Consider the following 18,405-nt stretch of genomic DNA (forward strand, 5'->3'; position numbering starts at 1 on the left):
TCCACTCATTATTCTAGGGGTGTGCACATGCACGCGGGCTCGTGCGGCTGATAGACAAACAGAGAGGAGGAGAGGGTCAGCCACGAGAGGCTAAAGGCAGGTACCCCATGTGATGAAAAGGCTCCCCACCCTCCGCTCCCGGTAGTTATGGCAGTTAAGTGTCACCAAATGCCATGATAAAACCAAGACCACATACAAGGGTCCCTCGCTAATGACATGAGCTACTGTTTTGTCCGTGACAACCTTGTTTGATACTGTATTTCAAATATAAATGGGTTAAAATTTAATTTTTTATATTTTTGTATTGTTTTAACGTGTTAATATCAAAAATGAATTTAAAAAAACAAAAAAAATTATTTTAATTTATTTCTAAACAAAAAACATTTTAAAAAGCAATCACTAACTAACACATTTTCAAACACATTCGTAACCAAGACATCTCATAAATCCATAAACAACCTAATTTATAACTTAAATTATTACTAGATAAAATCTTATAATATAATTTATATTATTATAACATAGTACATAGGGTCTACCCATCGTTCTCTTAGAAACCACACACTCTTCAAACGTTAATGGGCACGACACGTTTTATATTTCATGCCATTACAATTTCGAAACCAACAAATTTCATTTATTGATGATGAAGGAACCAAATCCCAAATGGCTTTTGTTTCAGATTCTAAATTATTAATATTATTATTACAACAAGGATCGATGGATGTTCAAACTAAAATAGAACCAAACTCACGTCTCATTATATAATTGGTCTTTAAGAGATAGAGGCAGCCCGCCCTTGTGGCATTATTGGACCACGGACCCAAGTCTTGAACCGACCATTCAATGACTGGTAATAATCAGCTCCCTGAGTAGTTAAGGATTCTCAATCAATTTAGGACGACATCAGCCAGTCAAGGCGTCCCTCTGCGGTCTTAATTAAGGAGTAAATGTTTGCTTTAACAAATCTAGAGATCAGGTGGGGTCCAGCACCAAATCCGATTGCCTTGTCGTAAAAGGTTTCAAGTTTATAAAAATACTGAAAGATACTTTCAACGCCCTAAAGTTGGCAGTTAGGATTAGGTAACTTATTTTATTATTTTTGTTTTGTTTCCCTCCAGAGAAGGGATATTCATAGAATTTTATTTTTTTTGGGCAAAAGCTTTTGCAGAGGCCAAAAGCCTTTCATGCGCTGTGCCTCTAATGACAGGTCGATGGGTGTAGTAAGCATGTTTGGAGTGGCGAAGATTGTTTTTTTTAAGGTATTAATTGTCTGTTATGTTTCTTGTAGAGTTAAAAGTAATATATTTATAAATAATAATTTTTATAATTTATTTAAGAATTTTTGTTGATTTAATGTTTCTCGCGTATAACAAAATATTTTTTTATTTTTTCAACGTGGGATAATATCTAATCCAAATATTAGCCTTTCACTATCTGGGTGTCAAAAAAAGACCCAGCATTTACCACACATTTTCAATGGGGAGGAACACATGCCTGCTGATTGTTGAAGAATCTACAATCCTCACGTAGAGACGACAGAGAGCAACAAGATAATATCGCCAAAAGAAAAAAAAGAAGAAGATGGAAAGAGGATTCTGGATAATTTCCATTGACATCAAGTTATGAGGTCACCTTCACGGGAAGGAAGAAAGCACATGATCTATCAACCTTGTAGCCCAACGGGTATACAGGTGGCGGGATTGGAGCTACTGTCAGCCCACAGGGCGGATTTATAGAGTTTACATGGGCCGGTTCAAGCCCGCCCGATAAGTGTAGCTTCGAATCCACTGCCTCTATCTAAGCTCTTAACAGTTTTATCAAAACATGGGCCGATTCAGGCCTGACCTGATTTAAGTCCCAGTGATTGCCTGATCAACCCATGTGTCAAACAAAACGATGTCGTTCTAGTTTTTATATATATATATATATATATATAAATTTCTTGAATTGACCTGGACAGGAGTTTCTCCCGAGTGTAACCAAGTAAAGTGTAAGACTCCATCCTTCTGGAAACACAAAGCAAAATCATCTCATGCATTATGTTTGAGTTTACAGAAAACTAAAAGCTCCCTCTGTAAATTTGGATAGCAGTAAGGTGATGGCCAAAATCAAGTAGAGTCAGAGAAAGGAATCTCCGGATACTTGCAGCAGATGAAAATCTTTTCATGAGCAACATCCCTCCTCTACGAAAATCCTATTTTATCCACAAACTAATGTACAAAGAAACCAGTGCCAAAGTCTCTATTCAGGCCTGTTCCCTTTGTTTCTAGGATAGACGGGAGTAATTTGTTACAAGAAAAACATTGATGTTTCTACTGATAGGAGAGCATGCATTGATATGAACATCTAACCTGTGATGAACTTGCATTTATAACAAGAGCCTGTTACAACTTATATTTCTGCAATCCATACGTCGTCCAAAGGAGGGTAGCAGACATTCTATGAATTATAGGATTGTAACTCAAACCTGTAACCTCCTTAACCTTAGAATGGCAGTTTACAAATCAAGAAGGCCAACAGATAATACTGCTTACCTGTTGGTTACCAAACTGAGTGCGCCAACTTAACTGAGTGCGCCATCGAGATCAGATCACCAACAAGAACAAAAGTCCCACCACATTTATGCTCTGAAAAGTCTGAAGCTTCAGAAGCTGGAAATGAATTTCTTCCTGGTTTCATGCATTCTGGACCATAAGGGCTTGCATAGGTGATAGGTGATCTCCACCCATACAGACCCTGGTAGTGGAACAGGGCTTAAGCAGTAGTCCCCCTAAAGACGATGCCAAAAACGAATGAAGTTGCGGCTAAAAGTAAATCACTACATTTTCTTTCAAAATAATTGTTAAACAAAGGCAATAGCCTTGTTGAATTTTGCACCACACAATGGCCATTAAGAAAAAAAGATAACAAATAAGAAAATCCAGCTAAAGGTAGAAGAAATTATGGCATTGAGGCTTGACCTCAAAGGGTTTTGATTCACGTAATGCCTTCCTTTGGTTATTTCTGTCACTCGCCCCTCACCACATTTATTGAGCTCGACAACATCCTTAGCATTCAAGCAGTGCCTACGCTGTCTTCTGCTTAAACCATCTTCAATATCGACATTATCTGATTTGCTTGGATCGAAGCATTGAATGGCCACAAATTCAGCAAGGTCGTCAGGGCAGGCAGATTGATTGTCTATGAAAAAAGTCCTGTTGATTTCTTCTACCACAAAAGTAGGGACACAGTAACCCTTCATTCGATGAACCGTTGCAGGACCTTCAAAACTTTTTGAAAGATTTGAACTTTGTAGTGTCTGTTCGTCTATTAGAGCAGTGATCTCCATCCAATCTTGTTCATTATGGATTCGTTTGCCGTCCAAAGATACGATTGCATCACCAGGAGACAGATAGCCAGACAAAGGAGAGGTAGAAGGTACATCCAAAACCTATTCCAAGTAAAAATTACAAATGCCACAAGTGGGAAGGAAAATTGTTAGCCAGTATGTGCGCGTAGATGCACACACATACACATATGATTAAACAAGTAAATATGTCTGTGTATCATACATGGGGCTTTCACCGTGTATGTAAAGGGGACACAAGATCGAGGGCAGAAGGAATAACACCAGTCCGCATACTGCACAACTCTGTAGCAAGCTTTAAGTTACGAAACCATGACATACATGTCAATTCAAGCTATAGCATGACAAGAATCAAAGTTGTCAAATTAAATCAGAAAAGATTATGAAAATCTTGGAAGGAATGACCTTAACAAACAAAGCTTCATCAGTAATTAATAAGATAATACAACATGAGCATACCACAGCATTGTGCAAACGCCAGCCCAGTACACACGAAGTGCAGTAAATTTTTGCCACTCCTCAAGCAACTCATGATTCAAAGCCACCAGAGCACCAGGAAACGGTAATGCAAGAAAAAAAGCAATGAACTCAGTCGATACCTCACTGCTTCCCGATGAAAATGTGCCTGCAGTAACAAGCATGAGAATCTAGACTTCTGCATATTCAGATCTAAAACTTGAGATTCACAAACTTATCCACTCTCACCATCCCGTGTTAGTCAGTCACATATGCAAATAGTTTGTCAGTTCATACATGTAAATTTTAGTTTTCAGCTTTACTTATTTGCTTCTGGTGGTCACATATGCTTCATTGGAATTAATAATTTAAGTTCGTCGGAATTTATCTCCAAATAATAGAATTATAAAGTGTAAAAAATAATTATATTTGTTAATAATTATAAAGTGCACGCACAACCATACAGAGTGTTTCCGTCCAAAAAGATAGCAACATTCACACTAATTAGTTGCTTATATGATGGTCACTGGAAGCTTACATGATCGTTAACTTCAGGGCCCGTGGGATTAGTCGAAGTGCGCGCAAGCTGGCCCGGACACCCACATTAAACTAAAAAAAATTAACATTAATTAACAAAAAGCTAAAACATAATGGCCTTTTACTGTTCTTTCTTTGTGTTAATAACAATTCTATAATTTTGACAACTTTTTGTTAGTTTAGAAAAGATATTTTTTTGGTAATTTTATGTATTTAATAAAAAAAATTATACATTTTTTTATTTTTTTTATTTTATACATAGTCTATTTACCACCATTACTTATATTCTTATCTTCATTTATCTATTGTTTAATAAAAAAATATTTTGTGATAAAAAAATAAATATATATTTTTTTCGTTTTACACTTAATTTATTTATCACTATTATTTTTGTTCTTATCATCATTCATTGTTTTGTGATTGTTTTACTTGTGAATTTTTTTTTTTTGCACTATACTTGGTCTAATTATCATCATTCTTTTTGTTCTTATCTTTATTCATTCATTATTTTTTAGCTTTTTTTAAAAAAATTATTTTGTTTTAGCTTTACACTTGCCCTATTTATCACCATTGTTTTTGTTATTATTAACAAAAAAAACTAATGTTTCCATTTGCATTTTATGGTGTGCGTTGTATTCACAATTTATTTCTCTAAAATAAAGCTAAAGAAGTATGTCTTATTAAATGTTTACAAAACCTTTAAATAGGATAGAAAACCCTACCTCTACTAGAAAATAACTAAGAATCTGAAAGCATTGAAATATAATCTGAAATAAATTAAAAAAAAAAACTAAGAAAAATAGTAAAACAAGCCTACACAACAACTTTATGAGAGAAACATTAGTCCACTAAGCGAAGAAATTGCATTTTAATAGAAAATCTTCCTGTAGAATTACCTAAAATATTTAGGTCTGATCCAATGGTCGAATCTTTCGTTATCATTGTTTTAAGCGATTAACTTATCTTAATATGACCAGATCTCCTCTTGAACATAGACATGTGATACTGGTCCATAAAACATATGATAGGTTATTCACACAATTTATTTAGATTAGATCCTCATTTAGTTGTGTCAATCCTTACATGAGTGATCACCATCTTTAATTTTCACAAGTTTAAGTGCATCAATTTGTTGTTAGGAAAAAAATTAAAAAAATAAAGATCAAAATAATAAAAAAAAACATCCATTTCATTGTTTTTACTGCAGGGATAGTTTTTTACATACTTGATTCCTAATGCTGAAAGATTTTATGTTTAGATCATAAATTTAATTTTGTTTGCAGTTTAGTTCTGGTGTGTTAGAAAAAGCATATCCAAGTTTAAGAAAGATTTTTATAAATCAGTTTATTTTTGTATTGATTTTACAGTATTTTAGAGTTAAAATAGATTTATTTTGATTGTTATAATATTTTTTAGATATTTTAATATGAAAAAGAAGTTGAAAATCAACTTATTGAGTACAAAAACATAAACCCCAACTTACATCCATTTTATTTATGAAAATTGGGTTGCAATACGTTGTTCACCTATTTAAAAAAAAATGTTTAGCATGCAGGCTTGACATTGCAGGATCAAGTGCGTTTGTGCTCCCTTTTATGGGTCAGAAGCACGACTCAATCTTTATAGGCCCAACTTTTGGCCTTTTATATATATATATATATATATATATATATATATATATATATATATATATATATATATATATATATTACCCTTTAATTTTAATAAAATTCATTATCAATAAAATAATTAAAATGATATTTATTTTATTATCCTATTTTACCATAATTTTTAGAGAGGATTATATTTTTTATAATAACATTAAAAATTATTTTATGAATTATTATTATTATTATTATTATTATTATTATTATTATTATTATATATAAATCTAATATGTAAAATTTTTATATAAAAAATACGCTAAAGAATATTAATCAATATTAAATATTTATTTTGTTATTTTTTATCGTAAATATTTTACATGATTTTCTAGATTAATTATTCTTTTTCATAACATATAAATTATCCAGTTATGTTTTTTTTTATTGAACATTGCTTTTATGATCAGTTTTTGTTTGAAAAGCAATGATTATCATATAAAAATATTTTCATCAAAATAAAAAAAATAAAAAAATAAACAAGAAAAGGAAATTTTGATTCAAGAGATAATTTCTTGATTTCAATTGAGATTCTTATGAATATTTACTCCAATGTCATTTATTTATTTTATTAAAAAAAACATGATACTTATAAAAAATATATTCTTGTAGAAAAATATATTAACAAGAAAATGAAAATTCACCTAGTGAAATATATTAATTTTTTAGAAATTTTAAATCATTACTTTTGTTGCCAATATCTATTTGCTATATAACACAATTAGATAAAAAAGTGATTTAAAAACTGCATCATCACATGAGACAAAACGAGCACATGTCATGAGTTGTAAGAAGTAACAACGCCAATTTTATTATTATTATTTTTTAAATTAATATGAGTGTCGAATCAATTTCCGTGCATTTTGATTAATTCAATTAATATCAGTTTTTTTTTTATATATATATATATATATATTAACGCCAATTTTATATTGGTTGGACGGCTGGACACATGAGTAAAGTGTTTCCAACAACAAATAAAATTCTTTTTTTTTAATACTTAAAAAAATGGTGTCAGTAATATTTAAAATAACGTTAGATATGTAAATTAAAAAAAAAAAACTAGAACTGTTCTAGAAAACATTGTGCACGGGACATAGTGTCTTGTGATTCTCACTGTTTTTTTTTTAATTCTTTAAAACATATTCTAGACAAGAAATTAAGTTTGAAAATTTATTTTGATTAGCTAGTTATGGATTCTTATGGTGTAAAAACAAATCTAAACATTAAGTTTTAACAAAATATATTTAAATTTATTGCTTAAAATAAATTAAAATTTTGAGGATTATATTTGACAATAAAACAAAAAACTAGTTTTTTTTCTTTATTTTTACTGTTCATGAGGTATGGATTTTAAAATTCTGATCCCCAAATTTTTTTTGTTTCGGGATTATATTTCATTGGTTTTGTGCTTTAGATCCTTGTTTTGTGAGGAGAGAAAATCGCTAAAAAACATGAGATAAAAAATAAAATTGTTGATTGTTCATATTCTAATGATAAGAATAAAGGTTTTTTGTTTTCAACCTCTCGTCTTATAAAAATAAAGGTTTTTATTTGGGATGCTTTTTGTTTTTTTTTTTTTATAGAATAAAGGTTTTTTTGAGATTAAATTTGAGTTTATAAGAGTTTATGGGGTTTTCTTAGGTTTTTTTCACATGAAAAAAAATTAAAAATAGTTTTTTTTTTGTCTAAGAAATCGTCACTCAATTTTTCAGCAGTTTGAGATTAACAAAAAATAACCAATGGACGACACATTGTTTACTATTTTAATAAATAAATAAATAAAATGGATGATGTGCCGTCCATTTATTTAAAAAAGAAAAGGACAAAAAAGATGGCTAGGCACAATTTGCTCTCTTAGCCTATCTAGCCCTCTTTTTAGATTTTATGTTTTTCCCTTCAATTTTAATTAACATTCATTAAAATGAAATAGTTAAAAATATATTTGAGATATTATTTTATTAAATATTGTTTAATTTTACTTTGTTTTCAAATTAGGTTAGAGCAAAAAACAATTTATATTAACATGTGTTTTTTTTTCCAGCCTTTCATGATATATTTTTCTTAAATTTTATTCAATTGTTTTTTTTGTGTGTATATCTATTTTTATTATCATATAATTAAATAAAAAATATATTTTAAAAAATAAAGTTGCTAAAACCAATCGAATTCTTAATCCAAAATATTATTATTTTAATATATAAAAAAAGTAATGACAATGTTGTCTTTAAATTTTTTAAAATTAAATTAGGTTTTGACCATGACGATCAGATTATATCGAATCAATTCTTATATGATTTAATTCAAAACCTAAGCTAGGTAAAGGGCTGGGTCAGGGGTCTTCGAGGCAGGTTGGGTTTAATAAAACTACCGAAAACGTTTTTGCGACAATGCACAAGTGTTGTATTATTCTTATATTTTTAATACATGCATGTAAATGTTGTAAAAAAAAAATAACATGGTAAAAAAGTGGCAAAAAAAGGAGCGGGTGAATAAGATAAATATGTTTTAATTAGAAAAATACATGTTTTATTCTTATTTTAAATTTCCCAAATTTCTTTTTGATATTTCTTTTAATTGATTTTGTTTTTTATTAAACAAAATACATAGAAAAAAAAATATTTTTTAATAAGAAAATGAGAAATTATACAGTAAATAGTCATGTTTCAATATAATTTAAATTATTATTTTTCTTATGAATTTGTTTAATGCATATAATTAAATGATTTCTTTAAAAGCTGATCGCAACACAAGATCAAATGTTTTAATTTGTATTTGTTTCTTAATTTTTTTTTTTAGTTTAACGTGGGTGTCCGGGCCAGCTTGCGCGCACCTCGACTAATCCCACGGGCCCTGAAGTTAACGACCATGTAAGCCTCCAGTGGCCATCATATGAGCAACTACAGGGCTCGAACCTGAAACCACAGAGGGAGCAAACCTCTTGGTCCCAAGCTGTTATCACTGGGCCACCACCTAGATAGTTCTTAATTTTTATTTTAGTGTGTAGCTAACGTTAATTTTTTTAACATTTATTATCCTTAATTAATTTTATTAAAAACATGCTTTAAATTTCTAGCTCACAATTATTTTTTTTATACTAGAAAACGCTTTGATAACACTTGCATACAGCCATGGTCAAGTACGAGTCATTTGGCTAGTAAGATATTATTTTCAAGTAATTATAAATTTGTTAGTCATTTACCTTTTTTTAAAAAAATCAAATCACACTCTAATTATGTTTTGTTATTTTTCAAGCCTACAATGAAACTCAATTTAATACATATATTTATATTTATATTTATATTTATTTTAATTGTTTTTAAAAAATATTATTCTATAATCCCAAACACCCCAAATGAGAGAGAAGAATCCAATCTGCACTTTGAACACGACAGACAGGAAGGATACCCCTGCTCTGTCAACTCTCAGGAAAGAAAGAAAGAAAAGAAAAGATCTCAAAGCACTCTCTCTACTACTATAATCATCACCACCACTTTCAGATTCACATACATAGAAAAACGGAAAGTGAAGATACAAAGAGAGAGAGGGACACAATTTGAAACAACACAGAGCTAAAAGTAGAAATCAATGATTTTGTTGCAGTCCCAATCCAGATTTCTCCTTCAAACATTATTAAATCGTGTACAAAAGTGAGTCTTTCTATCATTTGTCTTTATGTATCCATCCAAGAAATGATTTTTAATTTTACCACTGACATATTTTGTTCTTTTTTTTTTTCTTACTGGGTTGATTTCAGTCTTGAAAAAGCAGTTGAACTGGATTACCTTTGGGTGGAGTTTAGTGATGTTCGTTACCATATTCTGGTGATTACCAAGATTTTTTCATGTTAGTTTCCTTTCTTGGGGTTTCATTGTTTTCCTGGCTTATTTTAGGTCATATCTTTGTTGGGTTTTCATTCTTGTTTTAGGTGTCAACGAAGAATCCAAATGTTTTGCTGTTATCCGTTTCATTACCAACTCCACCTCCAGAAGCTGTTTTCATTGGTGGACTTCCGGGTGGAGCCATTGAAGCTATAAAGGCTGCTTATGGTGTGGTTGTACATATTCTTGATCCTCCCAGAGATGGCTTTAACCTCACTTTGAAACTCAATTTGGCGAAACTTCCACCTGATGAAGGTTCTACGAGTTCCTTTCCTAAGGTCATTATTTGCTTGCTATAATGCGTATGCCATGGCACGTAGCATGTTTGGTAGAATGTAGTTGATCATTTCCTCTCCACATTACATTACGTTGTAGCAAAACATGATACTAGGAGTTACTTGATAAACATTCTCATCTTCATTAATTGACTTTCTTTCTTTCTTTCTTTTTTCTTCTTAAAACGTTCATCAATTGTAGGATTATGCTTGCTGATTTAACTTTCCTTTTTCGTCCTCTGTTAGATTGTCATCTAGTTCATGATGGTTTGAAAACTTTCTGACAATGTTATTGTCAGTGTCAAGTATGGTTAGAAGGTAATTACTAGGGAAAGTTCCATTGACTAAATAGGTTAATGAATTGGGAGGAGTATAGTTACATTTGGAATTACCCCAGGATCTCCTTGTAAAACGTGGATATATCTTTGGTTATTACGAGAGAGTATGTTTAGTCCAAGGGCATTATCTCATGAATCCAAGTATTTAGTTTACTTGCACATTTTGATTGAAATCTAAAACTTTTCTCAAGCTTAATGTAGTTTTACAAGCTCCAGGGAGTAGAATAAAAGAAATATACAATTAAACATGTTTGCCAAAGGCTTGCTTTATGTCGTTTGTCTCTAGGTTTATATACAGGGTTGATTTGTATGCATAAAGGTTCTCTTTTCATATGTTAAGGAACAGTCTGCAATTCCACCTCAGAAAAGCTGTATGATCACCTGGTGAAGGTTTAGCAGCCTCTCAGTAAGAGATACATCTACATTCATCATCTGGTCCAAATGTGTTACTAATGGACGACAGGAGTATTGCCCTTGGACATCTGTGACATTCACTTAGAAGGGCTAATTCATCTATTTTTCAATCCACTGCAAAGACCATGGTGTAGCCAAAGAAGCAGTCCATAGTTGAGAGGCTCTGGAAAATATATCATAGTTGAATTCTTCCCTTTTCTTCTTCTCATACATACTCCCTTTCCACTGGTTGTGTCTGATGTTTGGTTGTGCTCTCTCTCTTTCTCTCTCGCCTTTATTCCTTCTACCAGCCTTTTTATCATTTGTTTCATGTGTTACAAGGGTTTGGGGACTGGAATGAGGGCAGGATCTGGCAGTGATTGATATAGAACTGTGGAGAGGAGAGGAGAGGAGAGGGCTAAACATGAGGATGTCACCCCTTTCATATGAGGAATTGTATGACGACTTAAAAAACACCAGAGGAAATCCATATCTAAATTGATAACTAGTCTCAAATTCTCAATTCATCAATAAAAAGTTTTTTTAAACAGAATATAAACACACCAAAAATGTCCTATTTAAAAGAGGAAACACACTGATACTTCTGATTGCTAAAAATTTCTGAAGGGCACAAAAACTCTCAAACAATGACAAATTTAGACAAATCATTAAATCATAATGAACTTGATGAAACATTTTCTTCTTGTACGACATCAATTGATGCTTCGATATGACTCAAAAATTTGTCAGGAGAATAGCTATTGGTTTTATACACGGACAAACATTAGTGTAAGCATTGAATCTCTCAAGAGGGTTTAATAGGATCAAGTCAACAAAATTGCCATTATGATTATGAAATATGTTGTGGAGAATTGAATGGCTGCTGCAAATGCTGTTACAAAACCCTATTTGTCATTCGGATGGTGGGACAATTTTCTTCTGTTCTCCTTTTCACCTTGAATTTTAGTTCTCCTTGCAATTGTGGGTGGTCCCTTTATAGCAGCCATGCTATTAAAGTGGCAAGTCAACTGCTCGCAGCATTTGAATGTTCCTCTCTGCTCATGAATGCATTGATTTCTCTCTTTATGGTGCAGGATTCATTTTTCTACTTTATTGATTCATGTGTGGATTAGGTTGTGATTAAGTTTCAGGTTTTTGTTCATTTTAATGGCTGTTATCGATGCTGTTTTTAGAAAGTGTACTGTCGATATTATGCAGAGCACAGGTATGCTCTCTTGGTAAAGATTGCATCTGTTAGGGAAGTGGTTCTAGGTGCTCCATTAAGAGTAGTTTTAAAACATCTTGCATCAAGGACTGTTGTTCCTGATGTAGATCGGGTGCTGGCTCTTGTGCATCGGCCAAAGGAGTCTTTCTTCCTTGTTTCTCAGGTATGAACATAAGTTCAAAGTGTATAGATTGTGCTACTTGAACTTCTTCATTTACCTTCGCGCAGTAACCCTTATACCTACAGAGAGGGAGAATATTATAGCTAGCATTTTGGGGTGCAAAGAGGGGAGCCTCCCTCCCTCTTATTCAGTGTTCCTTGATTTTTATATTTATTTTATATGTTGCAAATGCAGGATTGGTTAGGTTTTTTTAGTTTATTTTCATATCCTTCAAAATAGCTGCCACTCCCCGTGTGACTTAAGTAATGTATGCATGTACACCTTACCAAAAGAATTACATGCATTGAACAGTGGTTGCCTTCAAGAAATGTCATTTCTGGAAATTGTCCTACTCCTTTGTGCCCCCTTCCTCTTCCATTTTTTACTAGCTTGTATTAGCTTTTTTATTTTATCTTGAAAGATTGATTTTCTATTTCAAATTCATTTGGCACTATGTTATTAATAAAAATGTAATTTCTTGGTTGCATCATATTATCTGTTTGTCATGTGACTCATATCTAGCAACATGAGAATAACCATGGATTGAAATTTAACTGAGTGAGAAATTATAATTGTTTATGGCAGCCAGACAAGGTTACCGTGGTGTTTCCTATGAGATTCAAGGACTCCATAGATACTGCTTTTGCCACATCCTTCCTTCAGGTACTCTATGTGAAGATATATGTTACTGATCCAGGTTGCATCTCAGAAATTGCTTATATGTGGGCAATGGACAATTAGTGTTACTAATACAATTGTTATTGATACTAACGTTAGAAATATTTATAATTCTGTTGCCAAGGCTGCTTAGCACACTCTTCTTGTGTAACCATTCCTGGTTAACTTCTTTCTTTTAACATTATTGAAGCGCTGATTTCAATTCAGGAATTTGTCGAAGCCAGGCGTGCAGCTGGACTTAATAATGCTCCTCCTTGCTTGTGGTCTCCTACTCCCCCGCTTGAATTGAATGAAGCTCCTGCAGAAGCATTGTCTGCAAATGCAGGATTTGTTTCTTTTGGTAATGTCATGGGAATTGCTATAGTTAGTTCCCTCTTTTTTTTCATTGTCAGTGTAACAAATGGGGCCATGCTTAAAACAATGCAGTCATTTTTCCTCGTCATGTGGAAGGCAAAAAGCTGGACAGAACAGTGTGGAATTTATCAACATTTCATGCATATGTTAGTTATCATGTTAAGGTGAGGTGCCTGGCAAATTGCTCCAACTATTCATTTTTTTTTGGTGGCTGTTTCACATACTTTGGAATCTCGAATAACAAGCTCGCACACACATACTGACAGAAAGATAACCTTTTTTGGCTCCTTGAATAACACACAAAGTCCTTGTTGCAATATGCATGAACATGAAAGTTTTAATGGCCTCCATTTCTACCCAAAAGTAGAAAGAAGGGGTGTAGCAATCCATTTCTACCCAAAAGTAGAAAGAAGGGGTTGCATTGCTACACGAGGACTTCAACATGCAACACTGCCCGCGAATTTTAATGTTGTTTCTCTAAGTTTCTGCCATGCTATGTGGAGATGCAATGATTATTTTTCAAAATGGTTTTGGGATTTGACCCATTTGTTAACCAGATTTTTCATGTTTGAAACTAGGATAATGTGATGATCAGTTGAAATTTTTACTCTGTTAATCAGGAAATGAAATAATATCATAGATTGTGCGTGGCAAGATCTTTTTACGTTCTTTGTACAGACACTTGACTCTTTGTTTGAACTTGTTTTCTTTTTTCCTTGTTGCTACTGTGTGCTTCAGAGTAGTTGGATGCATAAATTCATGATGTGAGCCAATCTAATTTTAGTTTCTATTGTTGTTTCATAAGAACCTTTGATATCAATAATAAGCTACTGATTTATGGTTGTTATGCTCCTGCTACCTTTAATCTGTCACTTAAATATATAATTATTCCATGCAAATTCATCAACAGTGCTCGGAGGGTTTTATGCATACTCGCATGCGAAGACGTGTAGAGTCTCTTATTCAGGTAAAATCTTCATCTTTTGCAGTCAACTCTGCTTGCTCATTTTCTCTGTATAGCCTGCCTTGGCAGAGAGGGATTTTCTGAGAAGTAGTCTGAAGAAATTTAGATCTGACAAGACAAATGGTTTTTTCACAACCAAATAAATTTAGAGCAGTTTTTCTTAGCTTTGCTGTGCATTTGATCTTAAGCAACCATGTTGCTACTTGCTTGCAGGCTGTGCAGTGTCAGCACTCTCGCATGTTAAGTTTAGGATTGTCCAAACCCTGGGAAAGGGTGGATTGGGATTTAGGGATAGAGCTGGATAGGGGATGGCTACTTCTTAGGGCCTCCAGTTGAACCCAAAAAAAGAAACTTTAGGTTTGTTAAGCTGCAATAAAGCATCAAGGTAAGGCTAGAAGAGGTCTACAGTTGATGCTGGGAAACAGAGCCATTGCATTGTTCTGTTGTTTTTCCCAAGTGAAGCCTAGCAACTCACTGGCCTAGGTCCTGGACCTCGCAGGTGTTGTACTTGATGCAGTGTGTTGATCCCTCTAAGTCTATATGCTCTACGAATGATCATAACTCCTAAAATCCAAAATTAATGCCCTAGTCGAAATATGGCTGTTCGGTTGGTGACAGTGATAGGAACACATAACCTTACTGGCAACTTAGATAAAGCCACAACAACGGTGACAGTGATAGGATCACATAACCCTACTGGCAACTTAGATAAAGCCACAACAATGGTGTCAGTTAAGTGGAAGGCTAAAACTTGCAATCATTGATGGCAATTCCTGAAACTGTTGCCTAAATGACTACAGAAGCAGAGTCTAAACCTTTGCTTTACAGTGAGTCTTTAGGAATTGCCCTCTTGGATATTCTCATGTAGTTATCCAAGGATTATGGGGATAGGTTCAGATAATTAGGGCCCACGAATTTACTTGCATGGTTTTTGCTAATCAGTGATATAGACAAAAAAAAAAAAAAAACAAGAAAAGCTTTTGTGCTCTTCCTCATAGTAAAGGGCTTATATAGAATAACTCATGTTGCATCACAGGCTTTGGATCGTGCAAAACCAGGTGGAGAGGAGAAAAAGAAATCACCGAATAGCAGATCTTTTAAACGGCTGGTATGTCATAATATTTCACCTCCCTTGATGCTTTAAAGAAGTTGATAATGTTAACATATTCTTTGTAATATCTATACTCAATTGTAGAGCCTCAGTGAAGCTCGAGCTAATTCAATTTCTTAAATGTGGAGTTCTTGTGGCTCCCGTCGAAGATATGAAGATGCTTATCAAAGAACTTGCCAGAATCAATTCAAGGGAGGCTGTTACAAGTGTTTTATCTTTCTCTAGAAAGGGGAAAAACTAAAAGAAAAATGAATAGGAGATAAAAGCACCGCGTTTAGTTGCCAATGTGTGTACACTTCTGGTCTTTGTTGGCTCTCTGTTAACCAGAAAGATCCTATTTTATTATATCAATATTTTTTCAATCTGTTTTAGGGAGTTTATTTTTCTCTGAAAACATAATTTTGTTCAAGCCTTTTGCTTCAGTATTTCCTTCAATCTGTTGATAGGATTTATACGGAAATGAGATGGTGTTAGAATTTTGCTTCAATAAACACGCGTCGAAGACAAGTGCTTGCAAGGTATGCACTTGGCTTCAACAGATCTAGGAGGCTCCTGGATTAAACAGTGTTTTTCAAAAAAATTATTGTTTTTAAATTAATTTTTTATATATATTTTTGGATTTTTTATGTATTGATATTAATTTTTTTATATATTTCCAAAAAAAAAACACTCAAAAACCAACTATTATTATATTTTCAAATACCCACATAATATTTTATTTTCCTTTCTCAATCACCAAAGTATAAATAAAAAATGAAGGAAGGAAAAGCAAAAATAATAAGCAAACTCTTGAATCAATTTCCGCATCCACTTCCATATGCTCATCGGTTTTTCTTTTCTTTTGGTGAAAAGTATGCAAAATACCACATAGTAGATGTAAGAACACCAGATAAATAAATGTCCATGGATGAAAATTAATAGAAGGGCCAACAGGGTAGCCGATTAGATAGCCAAGGAAATCAAGACAAATTTGTTGCTATTGTTGTAATGAGCTTCAAATCATCCTCTACAGCTATGCAATCTGTTGTCACTTGACTGCTCCCATATTGGGGCCTTTAGGTTAATGAAGTTTCTCGTTCTTTTGACTATATTAAGAGAACCATGCTGTTAGTAGTGCTGACATGGAGATGGATTTTTCGGTGTTTCTGAAGGTTTGAACAGTGGATGCTGTACACACAATAGCAGGAAAACTATGAATCCTTTCTTCGTAATAATCTCATACTTTTAGATTGAATCCAGCAAGTTCAAGTTCATCTCTTTACCGGTTGGGCGTATTTTGAGGTGGGGGGCGGGGGGGGATTCCAAATCCGACTCTCAAGCCTTCACGTCCCAAAATTAGCTTTCTCGTCAACATGCACACACAGAAAGAAGAGGAGTTTTGTTTTGCCCCCCACCCAGTGCGGGGGGGGGGGGGGGGGGGGGGGGGGGGGGGTGGGGGGGCGGCCCTACAAGGAAAATTTTCTCCAGCCCCTCCCTTGAAACAAAGTCTCAGAAAGAAAATCCTAATTTTGGGACGTGAAGGCTTGAGAGTCGGATTTGGAATCCCCCCCCCCCCCCCGCCGTTTATAACAATTACCTAGCCTAGATTTTTAGTTTCGGTATGGTATATGAGTGTTTGAGAATCGCTCTACATGACATTTTTTCTGGTACGAAGTGTGTTGTGGATAGGATGATGCTGTCTTACCATAAAATCAGCTAGGTTTGTGTGGTCTGTCATTTTCTTCCATCGCGTCACAAAATCAAGTCCTTGTAAACTGTCTTGTACAATGTATATCTAGTTGCACTAACAAAGCTTGTAACTGACTTTTCTAAAATGAGGCCTGTTTCTCTTCTATTTAAGACTCCACAAGCTAGCAACGAGGTACGATAGGATGCAACTATACATCATCAGCACAAGATTTAATCTTTTTTCAGTTTTCAACGATGGGTTCCTTCAGGAATCGAGTTTTGATTTTTGCTGCCGTTTTCTTATGCCTCTTCTTGCATTTTCCTTCTCAGACCGAGGCCATGTCTCGAGCCAAAAGTCTGAAAATCATGGCTCAGATTTGCAAGCAAACCGAGAACATTGAAGTATGCCTGCAGGTTCTGTTGTCCCGCCCACAAGCATTGTTTCGCTATGATTTGATGGCCATGGCGGAGAATGCCATACAACTATCAAGAAAAGAATCAAACGATACAGTCAATTTCTTTAATAACTTGGCCAACAGCAAGGACACAAACCCTGCATTTAAGCTGGTCCTTAAGAATTGTATATCCAATTTCAAAGAGGGGTTTATGTTCCTGAACCTCGACGGGCTGGAAGGTCGGACGGCAACCTTTGATATGCATAACGCTTATGATAAAGCTTTTGCTTGTGAAACAGATTTGTCTGCAAACAAAATTGCAATTGACTTGGTTCTAGCTAGAATCAAGAAATGGAAGGATGTCTTTTCGGTTGCTATGGCAGCGGCTGGAGTTCTTGAAGACTCTCTTCCAATCCCTGAATAGTAATTCCTGATTTGAAGATTAGGATAACATTATTATTATTAATTAATTAATTAATGTGTGATATCTAGTTTGCTTGCTTTGAAGATTTGGTGCATTTGATTTATGTAACGAGTTCTGCACACTTGAGTTTCAGCAGAATCATTCGCTAATGCGTTTGGTCTGCTAGAACCATGGGTATCTGAATGTTAATGTTGCTTGTGTTTTTCTTTCCTTCTCCTGTGGCTCCACTGACAGCAGATTCGGTGGGCCTTATCATCTTTACCTGGTGTAAGAAACTTCTTTATATTTGCAAGAAGTGATCAATCTGAAGAAGGGAGGAAAATTCCTGGAAGCCACCTTTTTGTCCTAACACATCAAGGGTGGCAGATTCCTTTTTGGTAACAGGCATGCGAAGATGTCATGTAACCTTCCTCGACGTGTATTCTGCATTTTATGAAGATCAATAATGACTTTTCCTTTTCTCCTATCCAATTAGCTGCCAAGGGATTCACTAAAAAGAGCTTAATTCGTCGTCAAGTTAAAAAGAAGACAGAAAA

At 33.9% G+C, this 18,405-nt stretch overlaps 2 protein-coding genes across 3 annotated transcripts; one reads left to right on the forward strand and one right to left on the reverse strand.

Moving 5' to 3' along the window:
• Nucleotides 1–2,224: 2,224 nt before the first annotated feature.
• Nucleotides 2,225–4,149, reverse strand: LOC112326763 (membrane-bound transcription factor site-2 protease homolog). The gene is made up of 2 exons (XM_024596328.2): nt 2,964–4,149; nt 2,225–2,773 (listed from the first exon to the last, which is right to left on the reverse strand). The coding sequence occupies exons 1-2, from the start codon at nt 3,329–3,331 to the stop codon at nt 2,758–2,760; spliced, it is 384 nt and encodes a 127-aa protein (XP_024452096.1). The 5' UTR covers nt 3,332–4,149; the 3' UTR covers nt 2,225–2,757.
• A 5,205-nt stretch (nt 4,150–9,354) lies between these two features.
• On the forward strand, nt 9,355–15,746 carry LOC7491454 (actin-related protein 2/3 complex subunit 2A). 2 transcript variants are annotated; one of them, XM_002297869.4, is made up of 10 exons: nt 9,356–9,653; nt 9,761–9,827; nt 9,932–10,139; nt 12,109–12,278; nt 12,861–12,938; nt 13,161–13,293; nt 13,380–13,471; nt 14,218–14,274; nt 15,308–15,379; nt 15,467–15,746. In XM_002297869.4, the coding sequence occupies exons 1-10, from the start codon at nt 9,592–9,594 to the stop codon at nt 15,500–15,502; spliced, it is 975 nt and encodes a 324-aa protein (XP_002297905.3). In that variant the 5' UTR covers nt 9,356–9,591; the 3' UTR covers nt 15,503–15,746. The 2 variants fall into 2 exon arrangements, with proteins under 2 accessions (XP_024449539.1, XP_002297905.3); XM_024593771.2 differs by lacking the exon at nt 12,109–12,278 and having other exon boundaries at nt 9,355–9,653; nt 9,932–10,162.
• Nucleotides 15,747–18,405: the final 2,659 nt, after the last annotated feature.

This window comes from Populus trichocarpa, chromosome 1, assembly GCF_000002775.5.
Source record: "Populus trichocarpa isolate Nisqually-1 chromosome 1, P.trichocarpa_v4.1, whole genome shotgun sequence".
Classification (NCBI taxonomy): Eukaryota; Viridiplantae; Streptophyta; class Magnoliopsida; order Malpighiales; family Salicaceae; genus Populus; species Populus trichocarpa.